Source organism: Scyliorhinus canicula, chromosome 5 (genome assembly GCF_902713615.1).
Source record: "Scyliorhinus canicula chromosome 5, sScyCan1.1, whole genome shotgun sequence".
Classification (NCBI taxonomy): Eukaryota; Metazoa; Chordata; class Chondrichthyes; order Carcharhiniformes; family Scyliorhinidae; genus Scyliorhinus; species Scyliorhinus canicula.
Window position 1 is genome coordinate 76,299,131 of NC_052150.1, and position 25,780 is coordinate 76,324,910.

General features: G+C 41.3%; 1 protein-coding gene across 4 annotated transcripts in view; it reads left to right on the forward strand.

The window, feature by feature from the left end:
- Positions 1 to 25,058, forward strand: part of snx10b (sorting nexin 10b) — an 82,525-nt gene extending 57,467 nt beyond the window's left edge. For 3 of the 4 annotated variants that reach the window (XM_038797249.1, XM_038797251.1, XM_038797250.1), the window contains exons 3-7: positions 4,631 to 4,717; positions 5,939 to 6,039; positions 8,248 to 8,346; positions 22,107 to 22,314; positions 22,696 to 25,058. In XM_038797249.1, the coding sequence (XP_038653177.1) occupies positions 4,631 to 4,717; positions 5,939 to 6,039; positions 8,248 to 8,346; positions 22,107 to 22,281 (462 nt within the window). In that variant the 3' untranslated portion in view covers positions 22,282 to 22,314; positions 22,696 to 25,058. The remainder of the gene's footprint in view (positions 1 to 4,630; positions 4,718 to 5,938; positions 6,040 to 8,247; positions 8,347 to 22,106; positions 22,315 to 22,695) is intronic. The other variant, XM_038797253.1, reaches the window with a different exon arrangement.
- The last annotated feature ends 722 nt before the right edge of the window (positions 25,059 to 25,780 follow it).

Genomic DNA, 25,780 nt, shown 5'->3' on the forward strand with positions numbered 1-25,780 from the left:
TGGCCACACTAAATTGCCCCTTAATTGGAAAAAATAATTGTGTAATCTAAATTTATATCAAAAAAAAAAGAATTGTTATGAGGGTTCCCGCCTCTATCACCCTTTCAGGCAACGAGTTCCAGATTCCCACCACCCACTGGGTGAAAAGGTTTTTCCTCAAATCCCCGCTTAAATCTCCTGCCCATTACCGTAAATCTATGGCTCCTGGTTATTGACCACTCTACCCAGGGGAAAAGTTTCTCCCTATCTACGTCCTTCATAGTTGTGTATATCTCAGTCAGGTCCACCCTCGGCCTCCTCTGCTCTAAGGAATATGACCACAGCCTAACCGGTGTCTCTTCATTGCTGAAATGCTCCAGCTGAGGCAACAACCTAGTGAATCTCCTCTGCTCCCTTTCTGGTGCAATCATTTCCTTCCTATAGTGTGGTGACCAGAATTGCACACAGTACTCTAGCTGTGTCCTAATGAATGTTATACACAGGGATTCTTGGGGGATTAGACAGGATAAATGTTGGGAGGATATTTCCAATCATGGGAAAGTGTACTACCAAAGGCATAGTTGCAGAACAAGGCGGTGCTCATTTCAGACGGATTTGAGGAAGAATTTCTTCTCTCAAAATAGCAGTCAATCTTTGGAACCTTTACCTCAGGAAGCTGTGGAGACCAAATCCTTGAACGTTTTCAATGCTGAGATCGACAGGTTTTTAATCAGTGGGGGAATTAAGGGTTCCAGTGAGAAGGCAGGAAAGTGGACTTGGTGAGTATTACATCAGCCATGATCTTATTAAATGGCAGAGCAGGCTTGAAGGGCTGAATGGCCTCCCATTTCTGTTTCTTGTGGTTTTATGAAAGTCCATGGGTGGGATTCTCCCAGGCCCGGGCCGGAGAATCCCCGCAACTGCGCCACACCGCCCCGACGCCGGCACACGATTCTCCTTGGAGCGGAGAATCGGGGACATTGGCGCCAGCGCATTTGGCGTGGCGCCGGTTGCGGGCCGCTTGACGTGGCCGGGCCGCCGATTCTCCGGCCGGAGGGGCCGAGCGGATGCTCTGAAAAGGCATATTCCCGCAGGCGGCCATCCACACCAGCTGGCGGGAACTCTGCGCGCAGGGTCGGGGGGCAGCCTGTGGGGGGGGGAGGGGGGCTCCGACCCCGGGGGTGCCTCCAATTGAGCCTGGCCCGCAATCGGGCCAACCGATCGGCGGGCCGGCCTCTCGCTCCCCGGGCCTATTTTCTTACGCACCGGCCCCTGAACTCCCGCGCCATGTTGCGTCGGGGCTGGCATGTTGAGGGAGGTCACCGCGCATGCGCGGGTCGGCGCGGCGCAGAGTTCACACCGGAATGGGAGGCTGGAGCAGCGTGAACCGCTCCAGCGCCGTGCTGGCCCTCTCAGTAGGGGCCAGAATCGGTACTCCCAGCGGCCCGTTCACGCCGCCATGAAACACGACAGCGTTTCCGACGGCGTGGACACACTGCAGCTGAATGGGAGAATTCCGCCCCATGTACGCCACATCAATAGCATTGCAGCCTTATCTGTTACCTTATCAAAAAACTCGCAAGTTAATTAAACACAATTTTCCCTTTAGAAATCCTTGCTGGCACTTTCTAAACAACCCACATTTTTCTTTAGTGAAACCCCTCTGCACTGTCTTGCTCCATAACCTTGTATCCTATAGCATTTCAAGTACTCATCTAAATGCTTGAATGTAAATACAATAAACTATTGGTCAGAAAGAGCCTCCTCACTGAACAGACAAAAATCCAATGTTTTTTTTCTAATTGAACCTTGCTTTGTTTAATTGTAGAAACCACAGAGCTGAATTCTAACCATTCCCTATCCTAGGAATGATTGAAGCCCCCCCCCCCCCCCCCCCGGAAAATACTGGTGCCAGTTGACATTTCAGTGCCAAGGCACCGATCATGACTTTGGAAATCATGAGCAGTGCAGGGCAGGATGGGAGTCCCACTCTCATCCTCATGAAGGCTCATTATACTTAAACGAGTTTTCTTGAACTTCTGGAAAAGAAAGAGTGGGGTATGTAATAGGCTTTCAAAATTGTCAGTTTCAGAACAACCAAGAGGAGGTGCATACACTGTAGGAACCAGTCATGGCTGCCCTAGGTCATCACCCTAACCCATAAGTATGTTAGGAGGGCAAAGGGGAACTGGATGCTTGGTAAGGGGGTGCCCTTGACGCTGCCAGAGGTTGGAGGGAAAGGTCGGTGTTCAGTGCCTGGACTTTGAGCAGACTCAACAACTCCTGGCATCATGGAGGTAGAAGATCAGAGGGCAAAACTGCCAAGGACAACTACTTACACATAGGAAAGGCTCCAACTGGCAATGGGGCAGGAGTGTCAGATTTTAGGCACTGTGGTGATGAGGGCAGCCCATTTGCAGGAGAATGGAGGGAATTGGGAGGCACAGACATGGGAAAAAGGTAGGAAGTCAACAGAGGCCAAACCCTCAACTGCCAAAGAGGAGCTGCCTTGAGGTTACGAGAAACAGTGCTGCAGGAGACTGTGGCCCTTCAGCTGGATGGTCATCAACATCTGTACCCTTGCCTGCAAAGACCTGGTAGCACTGGTTGCTATACCTGCCAGTAGTTGCCAAAGTTAATTTGTGGCCCTGATCCTCTGGTGCCTTCCAATGACCAGCTGCAGCACTTAGTGTCACATCACAAGCGGTTGTACAATTACTGCACTTTGTTGGTCTCTGATTTCTTCTTTGCCACAGCTGGATGGCATATTCACTTTATGGCAGACATGGACTCACAGGGATAGAGGGCAGTGGGCTTCAATTCCATCACTGGAGTTGAGACCATGACCAGATCAGCTTTGATCTCATTGAGTGGCAGAGCAGGCTTGAAGGGCTGACTGGCCTGCACCTGTTCTAGGTCTTGTATTCCTAAAAGCCAGACACTATAAGGCCATTATTTTTAAATTGGTAACGACCCCCCAAAATAAATGACTGCAAATAACAAATACAGATACTCAAACAAGTGGGAGTCATTATATTTTGGAAGGAACAAATTTTGCCTCACCAAATATCTTGACTTTTTTGAGAAAATCTTAAACCAAATGGATGTTACAAAGTCCTGTTGGATTACTAGGCCGTTGATAAAATTTGATGTGAAAAGCTGCTGTAGAAGGATAAGACTGGGAATCCAACATCAAACCTAATAATGAATTGGCTGAAAGAGTGAAAGCAACACGCATTAGACAGCTAACGTTTGAGGTTTTGTGCAATAACCTGTTAACGTGATTAAAATTTATACATAACTATAAATAACAAGTTTACATCTTCTTACTTGTCCTCTCTGTTCTCCCCTGCCGACATGGGTGAGATATGGTGGTTGGGGGGGGGGGGGGGGGGGGGGGGGGGGGAGGGAGAGGGGGCAGTAGACAGACCTGAGATTTTTATTTCAATTTACATTCACAAAATGAGATGTTATTTTTCAAGACTATTTAACTTTTCTTTTGCTTAACTTTTTTAAAAGAAGTTTTTGCTTGCTTAACCTGACTTGACTGAATGGAAGCAGTAATTTCATAAGCTTGTCAAATAGTTCCTTGGCTTTCCAGCATACCCGTACTGGAAATCCTTACTTTGTTTTAAGGACAGCATTGAAACGAAAATTGATGGATTGTATAAATGAATAAACTGATGGATTTCAAAGATCCTGGGCGTGATTCTCCCGTTTTGCCGGCGCACGGGGGTTTCCCGACGGCGTGGAGCTGCCCCACAATGGGAAACCCCATTGACCGGCCGGCGTAACGGAGAATCCCGCTGGCTTGTCGGGGCAGAAATGTGGCGCGGCGGGCTGGAGAATCCAGCCCCAGGTTATTTGCACAAGATACCAGAAGGTTGTTGCTGGTGAAACTGTAGTCCAGCATTAAGGTGGGTGAGAGGAAGGAATGGGTGGGAAGATTGATATTTATTGTTACATGTATCGAAGTACAGTGAAAAGTATCTTTCTGTGGCCAATGGATCAATCCCTTGGTGTCTTCTAAGCTTCATTCAGAACATTGTAGGCCTATCCATGCAGCTGTTTCTCTTCATCTACTTGCTATTCTTTTAAACTTTTCACTTGAATTATCAGCCAATTTATTAACTCCGATCTCAGCAATATGTACATTCAGTTTTCACCTTTTTATTATTTGCCTGGAAAGGCGGTATTTATTGTTCATTTCTACTAACTCTGAGGGCACTGAGTCAGCCATGTAGGGATGGCATGTCCTCTTCCAAAGGACATTGGTGAACTAGTTGAGCCTGCTGAACATTTTATCCAGTGCCATAAATTACCAGATTTTCAGAACTTTGGGATTTCAACTCATTCCAGAATAGTAGCCATTAGATCACTGTACACTGCTTCACTTCACATAATGAACATGTGTACGTTATTCAAAGTTGCTGTTGCCTGGAAGCTTGAACTAAGAATAATTCTAACTTGTGCTGTGAATCTGCTGGTTGTTATGTTGAAAGGAATTTCCATTATGACTCAAAACATCTGAGTTCCGTGATGCTGTCACATGTTCTAGATACTTGCGTAATAAGCACTTCATTTCATACTAGCTTTCATATTCATTGCTGTACAGTGACCACTTCTGATCTTCTCTACTATGCCAAATCAGGAATTCATCACTGTTTGGGTGCGAGATCCAAGAATCAAGAAAGAAGATTCATGGCACTCTTATGTAGATTATGAAATTTGTGTTCATGTAAGTGTATTACTTTTCGTCATACCCATTTCTGGGAATAACACAATTTTAGGAATATTTTGACTGAAAGATAAAATTAAGTATCATTCAAACACTTATGATTTTTGTGCTTAAATATTGTGATTGTCTCAAGATTAGTTGTCGCACAATTAACTGTTGTAGAATAAATATGCTGTTATACAGTTACTTATTAAAATGTGACAATTTCAAATTGACAATCAGCCCTCCAAGCATGATAACAGGCAATGTGAGACCACTGCATGAAATTTAGACTGCTGCAGTTATCTTTTAAAAAAAAAAAAAAAAATCAAATTATCCATTGGCCCGCTTGGGGATTTTGGAAACCTTTTCTCATCCTGAGAAAGTAAGTGTTCTTGCCCCTTTCCTTGTGCCTGTTCAATAATGGGTTATTTAGGAAGATATACATTTAATCCCACATACAGGTCCTTTTTTGATGCTGTGCACTTATGGGATGCAACATTGCACTCCAAGTAACTAATGTTCATTTTGTGAACACTTGTTACCACAACATGCTTAATTTTTTACATTTGTTCATTGACGTAAAGAATTTCTTAATTATTGGTCGTATGAGCCTATTTCCAAAATTGCCTGCCCCAATTGGTCATTAATCTTCCTCTTGCCATTATATGCTTAGTAACATAAACATTGAAATCACAAACTTGATTCATTGCATTTGAAATGGCAGAAAGTAATCTACTATTTTTGAAGTGCTAATGCAAAGTGATTGCAGGGAATCTTTACCATTGTTTTAATGTGGTGTGCGTTCTGTTTTAACATTGCTTCCATTTTTTTTTTAAAGTTTGTGAGAATTTGAGCTATGACCCTGGCCAAAAAGGGAAGTTTACACTGTAATATGCAACTCTAGAGCTTTTCAGAAAGGCAGGATTTTAAAACTTTACTGTCAAATTGAAATTTTAACCCACAAAACACTCCTTTTCATCTTTAGGATAAAGTAGATTGTTCTAAAGTAGAGGAACACATTCTGGACCCACACTTTAAAAACTTTGAATTAACAAAGCTACTCGTGGTTCATAACATACATTTATTCTTAGGCATGTGTAAAGCTAGTAGTGTAAAAATGACAATGATCAAGATACCAATTCCATTGATATTTCAACACTAAATGTTCAATCTTCAATTTCCTGCTTTTAACTTTTGGAGCATTCACTTCTCACTTTTTAATTGATTTTTCTCTTCCAGACTAATAGTATGTGTTTCACAAAGAAGACTTCCTGTGTTCGAAGACGTTACAGAGAATTTGCTTGGCTCAGGCAGCGACTTCAAGACAATGCTGTATTGATGTACGGTTTTATTTTTACTTCTATTTTTAAAACCAGTCTGTCTTGTGCAACCTCAGGACGGAAAGAAGACATGTCAAAATAATAGTACAACTTGTAATTGGATGTCCTGATGTGTAGCACAAAAACATACCTTGTACATGTTCTCTCTCCCTTTGTGGTAAAGTGCCCAGCCATTGCTCAATCTCCAGTAGTTGTGGGAAACAGTGGAAAATTGTTGCCTCTGCATGCCAGTAGAAATATGCTGAGTCTGATGTTTAAAGTTAAACACTCAAGAATGTATTGCACAAAATGTAGAACACAAACGAGCCATTCGGCCCAACTGGTCGAATGTAGAACATGTGGTGTTTATGCTCCTTATGAACATCTTACCCCTTTATTTATTTTTCCCACGTGTTTCCCCTATAAATGCATCTCTGATTTGCCTCACTAGTGAGTTTGGTGGCGTAGTGGTATCGTCACTGGACAAGTAAACTAGGGACCCAGAGTAATGCTCTGGAGACCCAAATTCAAATCCCGCCACTCCAGATGGTGAAATTTTAATTCAGTAAAAAGTTGGAATTAAAGTCTAATGATGACCATGAAACCATTGTCGATTGTCATAAAATCCCATCTGGTTCACTAATGCCCTTTAGGGAAGGAAATATGTTGTCCTTACCAGCGGCTGGATTCTCCGCCCTGCTGCGCCACATTTCTGCCTCACCACGCCGGCGGGATACTCCGTTACGCCGCCCGATCAATGGGGTTTCCCATTGTGGGGCAGCCCCATGCCGTCGGGAAACCCCCGGGCGCCGGCAAAACAGAGCATCTCGCCCCTGATCTAGTCTACATGCAATGTGGTTGGCTCTTAGCTGCCCCCTCTAGGGCAATTAGGGATGGGCAATAAATGCTGGCAGAGCCTGCGACCCATGTCCTATGAACGCATTAAAAAAAAACATCTGGGTAAAAGCATTCCTCCTGAATTTCTTGTTTGAGTTGAATAGTGACTACTTTTTATTGCTTTTTTGCGCACATATTAAAAGTAAAATTTACCCAGTCTGTCTCTAAGCTTGCCTTTTCTCTGCTCTCTGCTTTTCGAGTATCCAATTTAGAATTTGCACTGGTTAGTAGTTTAGGTTGGCTAGCTTACTCTGTAATAAAATGTTTCAGTATGGAACAGAAATGTTTTGGTTGAACCCAGGGTAGGAGAAACAGAGGAGCATTGCCTTTAAAACTATGGCATGCTCCGTTTGCTATATCTAATGGAGAAAGTGAACAACTTTTAAAATCGCTCTGAAACATCACGTGACCTTGAATTTAGCAAATGTCGTCCATTGTCTGTAAGGATCTTTGCAGCATGGACAGAAATTGTGGTCAGGCCCCTGACCTGCTGAGCATTTTCAGCATGTTGTGTTTTTGTTTCAGATTGTCAGCATCTGCAGTTTTTCCTTTAGTAGTAGCCAAACATTAGTTAGACTGGCACAGAATGGGGCACACTCTGAAAGATGTTCTTGGCGTGTGTTCTCGTGGGTCAGCTGTTTGAAATCTTGTACAGCCTTGGTTATAAAAAGTAAGTCCATAAATGCATGGGAGTGATGCAAAACTGCTCAATATATTATAGTATCATGATTTAAAGACCTCTTTGCTGTTTTGTAAAGTGTCATAATACAGTCTGCCATCCTCATGCATATATAAACACTCAAATGTGGATGCTGAGATGGAAGTTTACACCTACTCCTTTTTCTGTTGCGCATGCCCCCACCCCTGTCCTTTGCATGTCTGAGTGAGCAAGACTTACTCCTAATGCTGTACTGGCTGAGCTTGACCGATTTGAGACAGGGACCTTTTCTGATAAGTCGTACTCAGTGTAGCACCACTAATTAACTGTTTTGCGCTTTGCATTTATCCACAGGGCCCGTGGATATAATTGGAGCTTTCTGGGGATAAAAATAGTAAAAGCATGAGACTTTTAAAATTGTAATATATCAGTTAATTAATGACTGAGCAATGCAGGCTATTTGGTCTTCAATTCTGAAAGCTTTGCCATATATAGCTTGTTTGCATAAACCCTTCTTGTTACATTCTGTGGGTTTTAGAGTAATGTTGCTTAATTATTTTTGAGGTTTATTGATGTAATATTTCCCAGTGATTGCACAATATTAAAATTTTGGAAGTCACTGTTGATGACCAACTGATCTGATCATTGAACGCTCATTATTATTCTCTTTGCAGAAGTTTACCAGAGTTTCCTTCTAAAAACCCTTTTTTTAGTGCCAATAATGGCCAACATGTTGAGCAGCGTCGTCAAGGTCTCCAAGAATTTCTAGAGAAGTAAGTACCTGCTGCACAGCTTAATTTTTATTTGTCACAGCAAATAACCCTAACCATGTTTTGTATTGAGACAATAAATGAATTGAACCTTTTTGTTGCAGCCAGCTTTAACTTTAATTAACGTACAACCATAATCCTTGCCCTTCTCGGCATGTCCGATTAAAATTTGGCACTTTAAGATGCGTTCATGGAATAAGAGCGTCACTGTAAAAGTCAGCATTTCTTACTCATCCCGAATTGACTGTGAGAAGATGGTGGTGGTGCCTTCTTGAATTGCTACAGTCCATGTGAAGTAGGACCCACAGTCCTACTGGGGAGGGTGTTCTACTATTTTGACCCAGCAACAGTGAAAGAACGGCGATTTAGTTTCAAGTCAGGATAGTGTGTGACTTGAAGGGGAACTTGCAGGTGGTGGTGTTCCCATACATCTGCTGCCCTTGTCCTAGTTGGTATAGGTCATGGGTTTGGGAGGTCTTGTCAAAGACACTTTGGCAAGTTGCTGCAGTGCATATTCCAGATGGTGCAGTGCTGCCATTGTATGCCAATGGTGGAGAGTGAATGTTTGATGGGGAGGCAATCAAGTGGACTGATTTTTTCCCCCCCCCTGGATGGTGTTGAGCTTCGTGTTGTTGCAGCTGGAATCATCCAGGCTAGTGGAGAGTATTTAATCACCCCTGATTTGTGCCTTATAGATGGTGGACAGGCTTTTGGGAGCCAGGAGGTGAGTTACTCGTGGCAGAATTCCCAGCCTCTGACCTGCTCATAAACACGGTATTTATATGGCTGCTCCAGTTCAGTTACTGGTCACTGGTGGTCCCCATGACAACAATGCCAATGAATGTCCAGGGGCAATAGTTGGTTTCTTCTCTTGTTGGAGTTGGTCATTGTCTGGCACTTTGAGGCATGAATGTTACTTGCCAGGGCAACTGAACACTGTTCAGTCATCCAACCTCTGACCTTATGATGGTCGTTAGTTCATTGGTGGAGTAGTTGAAGATCGTTGAGCCGAGGATTCTACACTGAGGAAATCCTGCAGTAATGTCCTGGAGCTGAACATTGCTAAGCAGGGTGTTGCTAAATGTATTCAACACCTGGCATCTTGGCAGAAGTGGCATGCAATAGTGTGAAGCATTTTCACAACCGTCAGATCAGAGCTCTGCTACATCCAGACTGGTAATGGACAATTAAGCAAGTGGTCTAGTGGTATTGTCACTGGACTAATAATCCAGGGACCCCAGATATTATTGCTCTGAGGCCCAGGATTTGAATCCCACCACAGCAGATGGTGAAATTCAGTAAAAATCTGGAATTAATGATCACCATGAAACCATATTCGATTGTCATAGAAAACCTATCTGGTTTGCTAATATCCTTTAGGGAAGGAAATCTGCTGTCTTTATCATGTCTGGCTTTCATGTGACTCCAGACCCGCAGCAATGTGGTTGACTCTAACTGCCCCCTCAAGGGTAATTAAGGATGGGCAATAAATGCTGACCCACCCACATCCCATGAAAGAATAAAAAAAAATGTAATGGAGACAAAAGGCTCCACAAACCACCTCATCCTCAATGATGGCAGAGCTCAACACTTGAGTGCAAAAGACAAGGTTGAAACTTTTGCAAAAATCATCAGTCAGCAGGGTCAAGTGGATGATTAATCTCGGGATCCTCCTGAGGTCCCTAGTATCATAGATGCCAGTCTTCAGTTACTTCAAATCACTTCACGTGATATCAAGAAACTGCTAAAGGCACTGGATACTGCAAAGATTTTGGGTCCTGACAATAGTACTGAAGACTTGTGTTTTGGAACTTGTTTTCCCCTAGCCAAGCTGTTCCAGTACAGCTACAGCACTGGCATCTACCAGCAATGTGGAAAATTGCCCAGATATTTCCTGCCTACAAAATCCAGGACAAATCCAACTCGGACAATCACTGCCCCATCAGTCTACTCTTGATTGTCAGCCAAGCTAGGGGTGGTCAGGTAATTCTACAGTGATGGATCATTTACAAGATGTTTGTGATGGCGTGGAAGTTCATCTCAGGATCAAGTACGGCACTACTGAGGGGCAACATGTAGATTTAAAAAATAGGACGTCAAGGAGGTTTTGAGGGGGTGGGGTGCCCGGGCAGAGGTAATGGTGCAGAAGGAAGACCAGTTATTGCAAGTGTTATCTGGTTAAGCTTGGATAAGAAATGGGACCAGCCGATAGAACTCCCATCCATCTGAACGACAATGGAGAGGCATTTGAGGAAGTTAGTCATGTCAAAGGCTGAAGACCGGTCGAGAAGGAAATATTTACCTTTGTCACAGTGTCATAGGATGCCCTTTGTGACTTTGATAAGAGCTGTTTTGGTCCTTTGGCGGGGCAGAAACCTGATTAGAGGGATTCAATCATGGAAGGTTTGGGAAAAATTGGGTATGAATTTGGGAAGTGACAACATTCAAAGACTTTGGAGAGGAAAGGGAGGACAGAGGTGGGACGGTCTTTTGCAAAGAGGGTGGGCTCATTGTTGTTTTTGAGAGAGGGCTGATAGTGATGAGGAAGATCAGCTAGTCAAGAAGTGAGCCAAAGGAAAACAGTACGGTCTAGCCCACTGTCCACTTCAGCAGCAAATGTGCCAGAGATTGCTGTGCCAGAGTGGGACTCCTGAGACATGGGCAAAACCAAAAACAGAATTTGCCACCACAGTATAAACCATTGTCTTACGAGACAGATCATTGCCATTGAGTAAAGGAGAGGGACAGTGCTTAAAATGAGAGGTCCGTTAACATGGAGAAGTTGTGTGGTCAGCAGTTTAGTTGAGGTTAGGATTGGATCATACTGATGTGCAACCATTTATGATCTACATTTAAACGAGATTTTGATGCTGCTGGACTGAGCATGCCCCATTTACAAGGTGTAATTTAAGTACTTGATCCTGAAGATTGAACTGTAATAATTAGTTCATAAGGTGGGCTGACCTTTATATCACTCTATGTAAAATGATTAAAAAGTGAAAGATAATCAGTGTTTTTACTTGCTGGTTTGCTGAATGAAAATTCCCTCATGTAATTGGCTGTCTGGGCAGCACGGTGGCCTAGTGGTTAGCCCTGCTGCCTCACGGCGCTGAGGTCCCAGGTTCCATCCCAGCTCTGGGTCACTGTCCGTGTGGAGTTTGCACATTCTCCCTGTGTCTGCATGGGTTTCGCCCCCACAACCCAAAAATGTGCAGAGTAGGTGGATTGGCCACGCTAAATTGCCCCTTAATTGGAAAAAATAATTGGGTAATCTAAATTTATTTATTTTAAAAAATGTAATTGGCTGTTTAGCCTGCTTAATGACATCCCTTGCTGGGTGCTGGCTGTTCCCCCTTAAGGTGGCACAGGAATGAAATTAACCATGGGAAAGGTGAAATCCAGGCTGCAGAAATTGCTAGACCTTTGTGGGCACTGTTCTTTGCAGTCAGTAGCGAGTGCTGTCACTTTACTGCTGACTGGAGAATTCAGTGTAATGGAATTAAAAAGGCAGAAATTGAAATCAGCGTTTTAAAAGAATTAACTTAAAAATGTAAGCCTCCAAAAAGTTGTTTTGGGTCAATAGTTATATTTTGTTTTATATTTGCCTTTAGTTTGGCCAGGACTTTCCATGATGAGCTATATTTAAATCAAAATCTGTAAATATCTCCAAATGCCAATACAAAATTGCACTTTGCTCCGCTTGATTGAGTTTTTGTCCTGTGGACAGTCACAAAACGTTTTAATGGCCACTGCCATCTTGTGGTTGCAGATTTGTACTGCAGTAAATTTGTAGATGACGTTCTGGTTTGTTGTTGAGAATTATTTCATTTTAAGATGGTATTTCCTTGTAATGAGGAAGTAAACTCTTCCTGTTCTTCTATTTTATATTGTGGGGTGGGTTGATAACACCAAAATGTCTGAACATTAAATGTATGCATGCAGCTACCTGAATGCTTTGATTTAAAAATTTTTTTAGAGTACCCAATTCATTTTTTCCAATTAAGGGGCAATTTAGCATGGCCAATCCACCTAGTCTGCACATCTTTTGGGTTGTGGGGGAGAAACCCACGCAAAAACGGGGAGAATGTGCAAACTCCACATAGACAGTGACCCAGAACCGAGATTGAACCTGGGACCTTGAGGCTGCAGGGCTAAACCATTGCGCCACCGTGCTGCCCTCTGAATGCTTTGATTACAGCTTGGTGCGTGTGCATGATTATGTTAATACAAAGTCACATTTATGTCTTTTTGCACCTGTAGTTCTTTGCTAATGTTGGAAGACATGTGCAATAAGCCACACTAAAACACAAGGCTGGCCTCTGCAGACAGTTTGAAAGCCTTGAGACCAGATCCAAAGTGGCAGGTGCTGCTGATGGAAGCTGTTTTGTGTCGCTGGCGCTTTTAGTCAGTGCCGCAAATAGAAATTGTTCATTCCCACTACTTTTAGCAAGAACGTGGGGCCATTTTACCTTAGAATTGTCAGTGGTGCTGTTTTATTGAGGCACCTGTGATAAAATCTATTTTTGTTTGAACAGCTAATCCAATAAATTACAAATGCACAGGTCCAAAAATGCCTGTATGGAGAGGACGGTGCAATGGTTGGTCATGATGTGCAGTGCTAGTAATGAATGTGTTTATAGTGGTATGAAATTCCCCCTCTTGCTATTTAAATAAAGCATTTATCTCAAATTTGTTAAAGCCTTGGTTTATAAAACAAGAAAAAATTCAAACAATCAAATTAAGGAGTTTTCTAGTCTGCACAGCACAATTAGGTCCATACAATGTAATCTGTAATGCTGACATTTTTGGCAAATTGTCATTGTTAGCCAATTTCTTTGACACTGTTAATAGCCACTTTGATCTCAAATTTATACAGATTTAAGTTCCCTATGATTGTCTGAGCTTAAACACTTGGCTGTGCAGGCAAATTATACCCTTTATAGTGTATGAGCAATTCTGCATCCAGCACAAAGTCACACCAGAGTACAGGACTTACTGTGAATTGGTTCTGAGCCAAGAGTCAGAATTTGGAATCCACTCAACCAGCCTGCTACTTTTGGCACCTGTGTTTTATTCACTAAACAAACAGTTTTTTCACTTTGAATTCAAACAACAGTCTAGGTTAATTAAACCTATCAAAAGAATACTGGTAAATTATTGTGCAGAAATTACCGCCCCAGGCTTGAAACTGGCTAAACTGGTTTTTAATTTAATATATGCGCTAGACAATATTCAGAATCTGATACGTATACTCTAAATATAATGGGCATTGGAGATAACCTAGCATTTGTGAACCCCGTCAAGCCTTGTCCAGAAATTTTTTGGGGGGATAAATACCTGTGCCCTATTGCTCAGCAAGTGATTCTTGCTAGTGCCATGTTTATTAGGCAGTGTAGAGTGTATGTTACACCTCATTTAACACAGTCAGGATCTGGCTTTATTTGACTGAAAGTACTGCAGTACCAGTAAGATATGGATCTCTTGATTTCCAGATGGCACACTGAATGGATTATGGCTGGAAAATCTCCTGGCTGGTGTTTCAAAACAAATCACAGCCTCTTAGTTTGAATAATGATCTGAATCATAATAATGTTGGATCTCAATCCTGAAGGTTGCAACAGCAACCTTTACTGGATGATTCAATCCATTCTCTGGTATACGACTCATCTACTAGAACTGTGCCTTTTTAGGTCTCCTGTATTTATTTCAGGTGAGTATTCTTTACTGTAAGTTTCTTAATGGGAACGTTGAGAAGTAAATCAAATGAGTAAGTGCTAAACATCCAGCTGGTAATGTGGGACAGCTACTGATTATCTCCCATGCTGGTATCAAGTCACAGCATCCACTCCAATTGGGCACGCTGCTCTAGGATGTTTTCCTGTCAATGGTGACACCAAAGGAGGCCTTGTGGTAATGTGGGCAGTGTCTTTGCCCCAGAGCTAGAAGCACTGGGTGCAAAGGTGCATAATCCTTTCAATGCCCCTGTAGCATGGGGTAAGAGAGGGAGGGTTTTCAGTTTGGCCAGAACTTGAAGAAGGCAACGGCAAACCACTGCATTACCTTGTTGAGCATAACCATGGATGAACATATGGGCATGGTTTGTGAAAATAGAGCAAAAATGACACCAAGTGGGGGCAGCACGGTGGCGCAGTGGTTGGCACTGCTCCTCACAGCGCCGAGGACCCGGGTTCAATCCCAGGTCCGGGTCGCTGTCCGTGTGAAGTTTTCACATTTGCCCCATGCCTGCATGGGTCTCACCTCTACAACCCAAAAAGATGCGCAGGATAGGTGAATTGGCCTTGCTAAATTGTCCCTTAATTGGGAAAACAAAGAATTGGATACTCTCAATTTATTTTAAAAAAAGAATGACACCAAGTGCACAAGTAGTGAGGAGTTTTTCCAATTGTGTTTCCAAGATGTGAGAAATTATACTTGTTGGCAGGTATCTATTTTTTTTTAATATCGTGAAAGGGCACTTTGAATAACATTTACTCCTCCTGCTGTTGCCAGTTCTTGCTAACATAATTCTCCCCCTTTTAAAACAATGAATTAAACATAACAATCTTCATGCCCTTATGACTCCTTTTTGAGCCCCCCCCCCCCCAAATCGCGGCCATACCTTACCTGGATGGGCCACGTCTTTGGTGAAAATGCTGCACATGATTATTTAATTTGAATTTTTTCAGTTCCCATTTCCGATGCATTGCCATGAGCAAAACATTTCTTAATGTCAATTTAAACATCACAGTACCAAAAATTATGTTTGTAATAAATCAGTTCTTTTTCCCTGTAACAATTTGTTTTAGTAGTGCTGGTTGTCTTATTTAGCTATTGATATTAACATAAGGTTAATGGGGGGATTGTTGGGTTACGGGTATACGGGTTACGTGGGTTTAAAGTAGGGTGATCATTGCTCGGCACAACATCGAGGGCCGAAGGGCCTGTTCTGTGCTGTACTGTTCTATGTCTATGTCATAGGAAAATTGTACATATTAATGTTTTAGAAATATGCTTCTTGTTTGCTCTTGATAGAATGGTAAATCTGGAATGATTAAATCTATAACCTACGTCCACCTTGAAATTTTCACCTGCTCACTGTCACATTTTATCATAACCCTGCTTACACCTCAGCTGAGTTCAAATGCCATTATGCATCACTAAAGTCTGAGCGACATTACTAGTTTTTCCAACAGCATGCAGTTCTGTTTCAAATATTTAATCCACCTTCCAAAAATCTTGGGACTGGCAAGACAAACATTGACAGAGAAATTAATTCCAAAATTGTAATCATGACATTTGCAATCAGAAATTGCACCAGAATTAGGAAGCTAGCTTTCATTGACTACTAATTTGAATATTGCTGAAAAGAGATGCATGTTGTCAAAGCTTTTTGTCATGCATTCATCAGGACAATTCACAAGAATACCAAATTGTAAAGGGAACAATTTATACTGCATGTGAAGAGAGTGCTGATTGGTTGGCAAGTGGACTCTGGTAGAGGCGTTGCCACGGAGAATGCACCCAGTTAAAACCAGACAGATTCACTCTGGTCAAAACATTTCCCTGGGGAATGAATGAGAGAATGGCTGTTGCCTATTCTGTTTTGGTGAAAAAAAGTGTAATTTGTCTGAAAAAACAGGGCAGAACTGAAACTTAAAATGATTGTCAGTGTAATTATCAGCACACTCAGGATTGTGTAGCAAGTGCTGTCAAATGGTAGAATTACATCTAATGTTAGAATCAATGTTCATACTTTTGCAAGCACGAGCTGGTTAGGTACAGTAAGTATTTTGCTTACTATGAATAGCCAAAGGGTCATGCTATTTGATACAATCTGCCAGTCTTTGGGATGTATGGCCTACTTACCTAGTATCACACATGCACTGAAATTGATTTACCACATTACTCATTTGTGTAATAGGCAGAATGTCTTTTTGACTTGACGGCAGTTAATGGTGAACACCATTTGTGTTGCTACTGCATAGTTGCAGCGTGAAACGGCTAGCCTCACCTGCTGCTTTTTGACCTTCCTCCCAGGTAATTTACAATTAGAAACAAATCATACTTTTCAACAAGGATATTCTTTTGTAGTTTTATTAAATGTTGACGCGATACTCTTGCAGTCCAATTAGGGTCATTATTTAGATTTTTGCTTTTGAATATTTATTTAAATAAATGCATTTTGGGGTACGAACTATGGCTCATATTTGTAAACCTGCCTCTCTTGCTTGAGAATGGTGAGTTCCAGATGCCTTTGGATATTTAACTACAGATTTTTTGATATGTAGATACACATAGTTTGCATATGTTTGAACAGGAACAGTACTGTGATCACTGTGAACAGGGACCACAAAGGTATTATTAAAGACAAATTTTCAATCAATTTGTCATGAATGTTTTATCTGAAACTGTACACTGAGAAAAAGATCTTTGGGCATATAGTGATTGATGAACTTCATAATCAGGAGAAAACATGTGCATTCCCTCATTAAAAGAAACCATTTCCTTAAAGCATTCAGAAATTTATAGGAGGGGACGTTAAAGCCAGCACGGTAGCATAGTGGTTAGCATCAATGCTTCACAGCTCCAGGGTCCCAGGTTCGGTTCCCGGCTGGGTCACTGTCTGTGCGGAGTCTGCACGTCCTCCCCGTGTGTGCGTGGGTTTCCTCCCACAGTCCAAAGATGTGCGGGTTAGGTGGATTGGCCATGCTAAATTGCCCGTAGTGTCCTAAAAAAAAGTAAGGTTAAGGGGGAGTTGTTGGGTTACGGGTATAGGGTGGATACGTGAGTTTGAGTAGGGTGATCATTGCTCGGCACAACATCGAGGGCCGAAGGGCCTGTTCTGTGCTGTACTGTTCTAAATCTTCTAAATCTTTTTATCACTTGAAATCATTTTTAGCTTTTAACTAATAAGGTGAATGCTCAAGAAAGCAACATGTTTGAAACATTCATTTCGGATCATGGATAGTGTTTAAGCTCTACTTTTATCATTAGCATTTTGGGAAACAATTGTTCCAATCACTTTTTGCAGTGAAACTTGAGGTTCATTGTCCTAACCCTGTTCCTGCAGCAGTGACTGTCATCATATGGCCTCTAAGTGGCGCCATTTAACAGCTGAGAATTAGTTATCTACATCCTTCTCAATTCCTCCAATGCCTAAAATGCATACCTTAAATTACAGCCAGGATGGTGGATAAACGTTACTTCAGTTTGCGTTAACAACAAAAGAGCACCTGTGAGCCATTCAGCCCCTCCAGCCTGATCTGCCATGTGTGAGCATGATTGATTTGTATCCTAGCTTGCTCCACCTGACTTAGCTCCACATCTTAATACATTGGTTCAAAAAAAACTTTCGATCTCAGATTTAAAGTTCGTTGAGCAAGCATCTACTGCTTTTTGTGTGAGAGAGCTCCACACTCCTCCGACCCTTTGCTTGTAGAAGTGTTTCCTGAATGACTGGGCTCTGAACTTTTTATGTTTCCTTGTCCCAGACTCCCCTACAAGTGGGAAAGGATTCTCAATTTCCTCATCAATTCCTTTCTAAATTCTAAAAGCCTCAAATAAATCCCCCCATTAACTACCTAAGCACCAGAAACTACAATCTTAATTTATACAATGTCTCATTATAATTTAACCAGTGGAATCCTGATATCATTCTACACTCCTTCTGAGGCCAATAGATTCTTTCTAAGGTGCAGGCCCAAAACTGTACACTGTATTCCAGATCAGCCTAACCATAGTTTTGTACAGGAAAGTTTTCTCCCCTTTATACTCATTAGCTATTAAATCTAACATTTCATTAATCATTTGTTTTTGCAGCTCACTAATAATTTTAGTGACCCATCAATGTGAAGTCCTAAAATCTCTTTTAGACATTCACTGTTCTTAGTTGTTGTGTACAAGTTGGAAAGCTAACACTAAAGGAATTTCTAAATACAAGAGCACATCAGTAGAAGCAAGTTCCACAGCCACTTGAGGTAGAATACTTATTACATGACTACAAATATAATGCACCGGCAATTTTAGCATAAGGATTCCGGATTCTGATTTCTTAATAGCTTGTTAAATCTCAAAAATGACAATGTTACATCATTGATATCTCTTTATCTCAAATGATGAAGGGAATAGTTAATGTTTTTTGCTACATTTACTTTTTTGGTTGCACTACAAAGATGCTCCTCAAAAGTTGAGATGACAGGAAAGTATATGTCAGGAATAATAAACAATGTTTAGTAAGCTAAGTGTTCATCCTGGTGCTGTATGTTATCCATACGATACTGTCATCTTCCTAGCAGCGGTGTGACCAGCAAACCTAAAGTTGTATACATATTGGACATAGCCAAATATGAATAAATGGCTGAAACCATATGGCAGCATTTAAGGGATACATTTTCACTTTTCTTGCATCTATTTTCACTGCTTTATATGCACAGAAATGTCTGGAACAGAAGGAGGCCATTCAGTCCATAGTGTCTGTGCTGCAGATTCATACAGCCCACTTGCCTGTGAAATTTGCATTGTCAGGAATGTTTTGTGAGCACACACTTGAAACCTGTTATGCTCATTCTTTTCTCCTCCCTTTATTTACTCCTCCCTCACGGTAGCATGGGGGGCCTCACGGTAGCATGGTGGTTAGCATCAATGCTTCACAGCTCCAGGGTCCCAGGTTCGATTCCCGGCTGGGTCACTGTCTGTGTGGAGTCTGCACGTCCTCCCCGTGTGTGCGTGGGTTTCCTCCGGGTGCTCCGGTTTCCTCCCACAGTCCAAAGATGTGCGGGTTAGGTGGATTGGCCATGCTAAATTGCCCGTAGTGTAAGGTTAATGGGGGGATTGTTGGGTTACGGGTATACGGGTTACGTGGGTTTAAGTAGGGTGATCATTGCTCGGCACAACATCGAGGGCCGAAGGGCCTGTTCTGTGCTGTTCTATGTTCTATATATTCATTAATTGTTGATAAGAAAATTAGCATTGATTTTAAAATTGCTTTCTAGTCCATCCATAACCTCCCTATCTCTCTAATCTCCTTCAAGCCCACAATCCTCAAAGTTACCTTGGCTCCTCTAATTCTGGCCTCTTTTGAGCATCCCTGATTTTAATTGCTCTACCATTGGTTGTTGTACCTTCATCTTCCTAGGCATTAAGCTCTGGAATTCTTCCCACCCCCAAACCTCTCTGCCTCTATTCCCTGTTTCCTCCTTTAAGGTACTCTGTAAAATCTACCTCTTTGACCAAGCTTATGACCGTCTGTCACAGTACCATTTTATGATAGTTTGGTGGCTAATGTTGCTCCTATGAAGCACCTTGGGATGTTTTATTACGGTAAAAGTGGGATATAAGTATCAGTGGTTGTAACCTACTATCTCCAAGCCATTCTATCCTACCTAAAATCAAATACTGACAATCAACTCCAAATCTGCCCAGTCCTGGGTGCTGCTGCTTAATTAATGCTGATACGATGGTGCCCTCAGTAAATTAGTTTACCATTATTTTAACAATACCTGAAAGAATTGTTCTTCCTGAGGCGGCATGGCACAGTGGTTAGCACTGCTGCCTACGGTGCTGAGGACCCGGGTTCAATCCTGGCTCCGGGTCACTGTCCTTGTGAAGTTTGCACGTTTTCCCCGTGTCTGCATGGGTTTCACCCCCACAACCCAAAGATGTGCAGGGTAGGTGGATTGGCCATGCTAAATTACCCCTTAATTGGAAAAAGATAATTGGGGACTCTGAATTTATTTTAAAAAATAATCGTTCTTTCTGCAAAAAGCAGACTTTACTGGAGAATTTCAGGTTATTTCCTAAATATAACGGCATGGTAGCACACTGATTAGCACTGCTGCTTCACAGCGCCAGGGACTCGGGTTTGATTCTGGCCTGTGACTGTGTGGAGTCTGCATGTTCTCCCTGTGCCTGCATGAGTTTTCTCCGGATGCTCGGATTTCGTGTCTCAGTGCAAAGATGTGCAGGTTATGTGGGGTTACGGGGGTGGGCTAAGATGGGGTGCCCCTTCGGAGGGCCGGTGCAGACTCGATGGGCCAAATTGTCGTCTCCTACACTGTAGGGTTTCTGTGATAACAACTCTTCTAGCAAAATCTAGTGTCAAAACCTCCAAGAATACCAGGAGCTGGAAGCTCCTGCCTGCTGTAAATGTCAACAGGTACCCCTGGCTGAATTAAGAATGTAATGTCTTCACTAATCACTTCTTTTAAAAATAATATTGTGCTTTTTAAAATAATATTGTGCTTTGTGAAAGCAAGTGTTTGCTTTACTCAATATAGGAGTGAAATAAGTTTTCACTGATATGCCAGAATTATTATTATGCAATGATTAATACACTTTCATGACCACTGTGAGCAAAGGAACCATGCATCTTTCTGTAGGAAATGAAAGTTATGTCTTATTAGTCACTGTGGCCTGGGATGGGTTACATTAAACTCACTAGTTCCCAGCATTATGTGCTTTTGCCGTTGACGATGCAACGTTTATTGATTTTGGGGAGAAAGAATGGAAATGGAGGAAATGTTTACTCTAATTTGTGTTTGACGTGAATGCATCTGGGTCTATCCCGCCAGCAATGATATTCCTGATTTTGAGTACAAAAATTAATTTATACCTGTATTAATAAAAAATCTACAGTCAAAACTTGCTTCCTAGTGATATGACCTTGGTTTAGGTTGCCAAAAAAAGTCTGTTTGGAAAATTGCATTATTTTGAAGGCAAAGCAATAGTAATTAATTTATGCATCTCCCTTCAATTTTAAAAATGAAGCTTGTTTTGTTATTTTCTTCTGCCTCAATCCTGACTGTAGGTTTCTGTTACTGTGTAATAAGTTAATTGATGTGATCTTGTTCTCCTTTGTTTTGAAACTTTAGAACAGAAGGTTCCTCCCCCCCCCCCCCCCCCCCCCTCCCCCCACCGCTCGCATCCTTCCAGTTTTCAGTAACATACAAATTCTTTTTTTAAAAAAAATTACATTACACAATTCTTTTTTTTCCCCAATTCAGGGTCAATTTAATGTGGCCAATTCACCTACCCGGCACATCTTTTTCGGTTGTGAGGGTGAGACCCATGCAGACACGGAGAGAATGTGCAAACTCCACACGGATAGTGACCCGGGTCCGGAATCGAACCCGGGTCCTCGACGCCGTGATGCAGCAGTGCTAACCACTGTGCCACCCTACATGCAACTTCCAAATGTTAAACTGACCAATGAATGTGAATTTTATCGTTTTTTGATTTTCTTTTGGCATCCCTCTTAATTATTCAACCCTAGGGTATGAGTGAGTGTTGGTGGGATATGCATCGTCAGAGAACATCATACAAAGGAGAATTTCACTGCCGAACCAAGTCATTGTTAACCTTTACACATACACATGCAGTGCACTCCCAGCTTTGGCTGCTATATCCAAGAATTGAAAACATGCCTTTTTCAAATCTGCACCCCCCCCCCCCCCCCCCCCCCCAAACTAACGCAAGGGTACTGACACAATTATATTGTTGCCATGTCTGGAACTGGGACAGCATAAACCTGCTTCCTGGCTCAGCTACTTAACTGCTTTAACTGACTGAGCTGTTGACTGATATTTTTAACACACTATTGTAAGCTATTTTTTTTGTAAAGAAGTGTGTGAAATTAGAAATCTTCCTAAATCTTCAGTTCAACTCCTACAGGTATTAACATATGAGATCTTTTATCGTTTTGCATACTATCATTGTGTATATTTTGCAGAAGGCACTTAAGGTGATTTTGTTTTGGTGTGTTGCAGAGTATTGAAGATCAACATCCTTCTTTCTGATAGCAGATTGCACCTCTTCTTGCAGACACAGCTAGACCCTATGGAGATCGAGGCCTGTGCCTCGGGTCAGACTGAATACACGGTTGCTGATGCAGTTCATAGGCATGCCACTTCTACCAGAAGGTTCCCTGTCGAGGAAGCATAGAAAGTAGAGTTGTTTATATTTAAACTACGAAAGGTATTTCATATGATGCCTTACTTTGTAATTTTAATTCAACATGGACATCATTTTTTAAAAAAGCATTGTTAATTGAACAAATTTTTATAGAGCTGTGACAGCTCATCATAGAAAGCTGCTCACACCTACGCACTGAATTAATGAACGCAGTGGAAATTCAATTATCTGCATTCTGATTATCTGAATTTCATTTTGTTAGACTTGGGTTATTTCCTTTTAAATTATCTAGCAAAAAATATCAGACTCTACTCCAAACACCTAATTAAAAGACCAAATTTCCTGTCTCTCTGTGACTGGAGATAATTAAGGTTCTCCTCTGTTACTCAGGCTTTAACTGTGTTGTAGAAACCAATTTCCTCTTTATTATTTTATTTTCATCAGCACTTCATCCTCGGGGCTTGGAAATGGCAGCAATGACAACAACGCAAAGCTGTAAAAGATGAACATTGCGAGAATCTGTTTTGTGGCTCATTTTCTGCTTTGGGCATATGTTCCGAATCTACATCCAGATTGCTGATTATCCAAATGTATACCGCCAAATGGACCTCATTCACAAAAGAAATTTGTGAAAGCCCAGATTGATGCACTTGTTTTTCTTCATGGACAGAAAAATAATGCCTATTTGTGCCGTCAGTGAACATTGTTCAGTAACTTTCTGATTGTGAGATGCTGTATTTTTAATTGCAGCTTCTGGGGTGAAGGGGCGTAGGACATATATACAATTGCAGGAAGCATCAGAATAAATGATTCAAAAACAAAAACTATTAAGAGTAGTAAAATATGTTTTTTTTAAACTTGACCACTAACTAGTCTAAAACTTTTGGATGCTCTGACTGAAATCTATGTTTGTAGGGAGCAACATGCACTCTATTCACACCAATCTCACTGTTAACAGAGATCTGTCATACAAGAGCTGCTGTTCCTTGGAAGGAAATAATGTGATGCACTTGTGAGGTGGGGGAGCGGAAATGTCATCCAATCATTCACAAATCACACTTGGGCTCATTTTATGCTCATGAATCACTGTGTCTTGACTTAGTAACTTGCTTGCCATAGAAACTTTTGATTTTAACCTGTATATTTAATAGTTGTTCGAGCAGGAAAGTAAAATTCACTGGTTAAAAACCGAAGCAGTAACTTTAGTTATAGCTTAATCTTGTGTTGAGTAACAGTGCACTGTGCTCCATTAAAACCGCTTGTAATTTTTGGGAGAATCCAAACTCAAAATTTTTTATGCACACAGCTTTACACCTGTAAACGTCACTCTGTTTACTGCACTTACAACAGAGTTATATCATTGAGATTAAACTTGTACTTGACAAGGTAGAGAATTGTTCATTTGATTTAGTAAGCTGAAGTGTTATTTTAACTGTATAGAAATACCCAATTATTTTTTTTCCAATGAAGGGGCAATTTAGCGTGGCCAATCCACCTAACTTGTACATCTTTGGGCTGTGGGTTTAACTGTATAGAAGACATTTTGGTTGTGTTGGCTGTTAGTTTGACTCTGATTTTTTTTAAAAATGTATTCTTGCTCCTTCCAGCAATTATTTTTGGTCTTCAAATTGCTTAAGTGCCCAGTTTAGATAACAGGAAGTTAGCAGGATCAATTCCTGGTTTTGGCTGAGGTGGGGGTGCTGCAATTAGTCACAGGACCCTTGAGGTTGCCTGGCTCCCTGCTCCTGATTGTTAGTGAGCAAATGCTACTAGGAATACACGTGTTGGTATTGAATAAGGACAGAATCAGGCCCTGTTCTGATATCCTTCTGAACAACCAGTCTGCCAATAACTGGTTCCAGGCTTTCTTATGAAAATGGTCACTAGGCTGAAGGAACAGAGGGACACCACTGCTAGTGGAATCTTGACCCAGTAGGGAGCTAATACCTTAATGGAAGGGAGAAGATTGATTTGGGAATGTGTTGGAAATCAGCTTGTTAAACAACAAAATTCCACCAGCATTCATAATTTACTATGTTGAAGATGGTGAACGAATGTGCAACTTTAACATTCTACCCAAAAATGTAACTATATTTAAAAAAAATTACTTATTTATATCTTGTGTTCTAAGGATCTTCATCTGTGAACCATTATACGCTCAAATAGCTTAAGTATTTAACTATTTGTCCTGAAAACAATCTGCTATGCACTTCTTTTCCGTCCTGATTTTATCAAGAAAATTTACATATTCAAGTTACTATGGAGATTATTTTGGTTACATTGATGCCTCTATATACGGTTGAAATGAGTAGTCTAGTTAGACTCGTGACACTGGGTTTAGTGCTGAATTGGATTTTCTCTTGTTACTAAAAGGGTATGGTTTAATAATGCTCAAATAATTATTTTCCATTCTACTAAATAATGCAAAAAGAACTTTTGGGAGCTGTACGTCTCTGATCTATGTGTAACGAAAAGGATTCATTATTTGTCTCCTTGATGCTGTGAATCTGGATCTGTCTTGGTGATTTTTCAAAAACAATAGCTGCAATTTGTTATTTGTTTAGCCCGTTGGCCACGGTAATGCAATCCGTGAGAGCTGGCAAATAAACTGCAATCTGGATTAGTTTTGTAGGAAAATGTTTAGACAGTGAAAAAATAAGCTGGAACTTCACTAGATGGCTCATAGTGTGCTCTGCTTCACTTGATTTGTCTAAATGTTTCTTCTCTATGGACTCTTTTTTTTCAAAAGTCAATGTTTACAGAATTGTGCACTACTGTACTTTTTATTATTTTAATAAATTTCTCAAAATGTATGTGATTTGTGAAATATTCTGATTGACGAAACCGTACAGGTTAGATCATCGATAATCTGATGCGTAAAATGAACCTATGGTCTGGTAACCTGCAGGAATTCTTACTATTCTGGAGACTGAAGTGATGGATTGCTTTGTGAGGCAAAATTAAGTGCAAAGGTTTAAACATTTAACAAATGTACATGTTTAGTGATAGGGAAACCAAATCTGAAACGTTGTAAGTTATATATACAGACTCTTTCTTTATCTTTCAGCACTGCTGTAGGCCATTAGCACCCAGTTTGTCAAGAGGTCTGTTTTCCCTGACCATATGGCATTAGGTGGTTATGAAAGACATTCTGGCTTGTCTAGACCAATTAACGGACTCTGGTACTACTGCACCATACATTGCTTGACAGCTTAGTGGGCTTTAGATTGCAATCTAAATGCTGTTGCGCACTTAAGGTGCTCCTCGACTATAAATTGCCACCACATTTTTTTATTCAGCACTGATTTTTTTGTTGAAATAACATGGAAGCTGACCCATTTAAAAAATCTTAGTGATTCTAGGTTCACCCAAAACTGTTGGTACATTTGTAGAATGTTGTATTGTACAATAACTAAAAGCAAACTTCAGATGGGGTGCAGAAAATATTTTGAAGACTTCCGTGGCTTTGTCAGGAGCCATCAGGATACAATCTGAAATTTCATCTTTAATTGTAGGAGGTTTATCATTT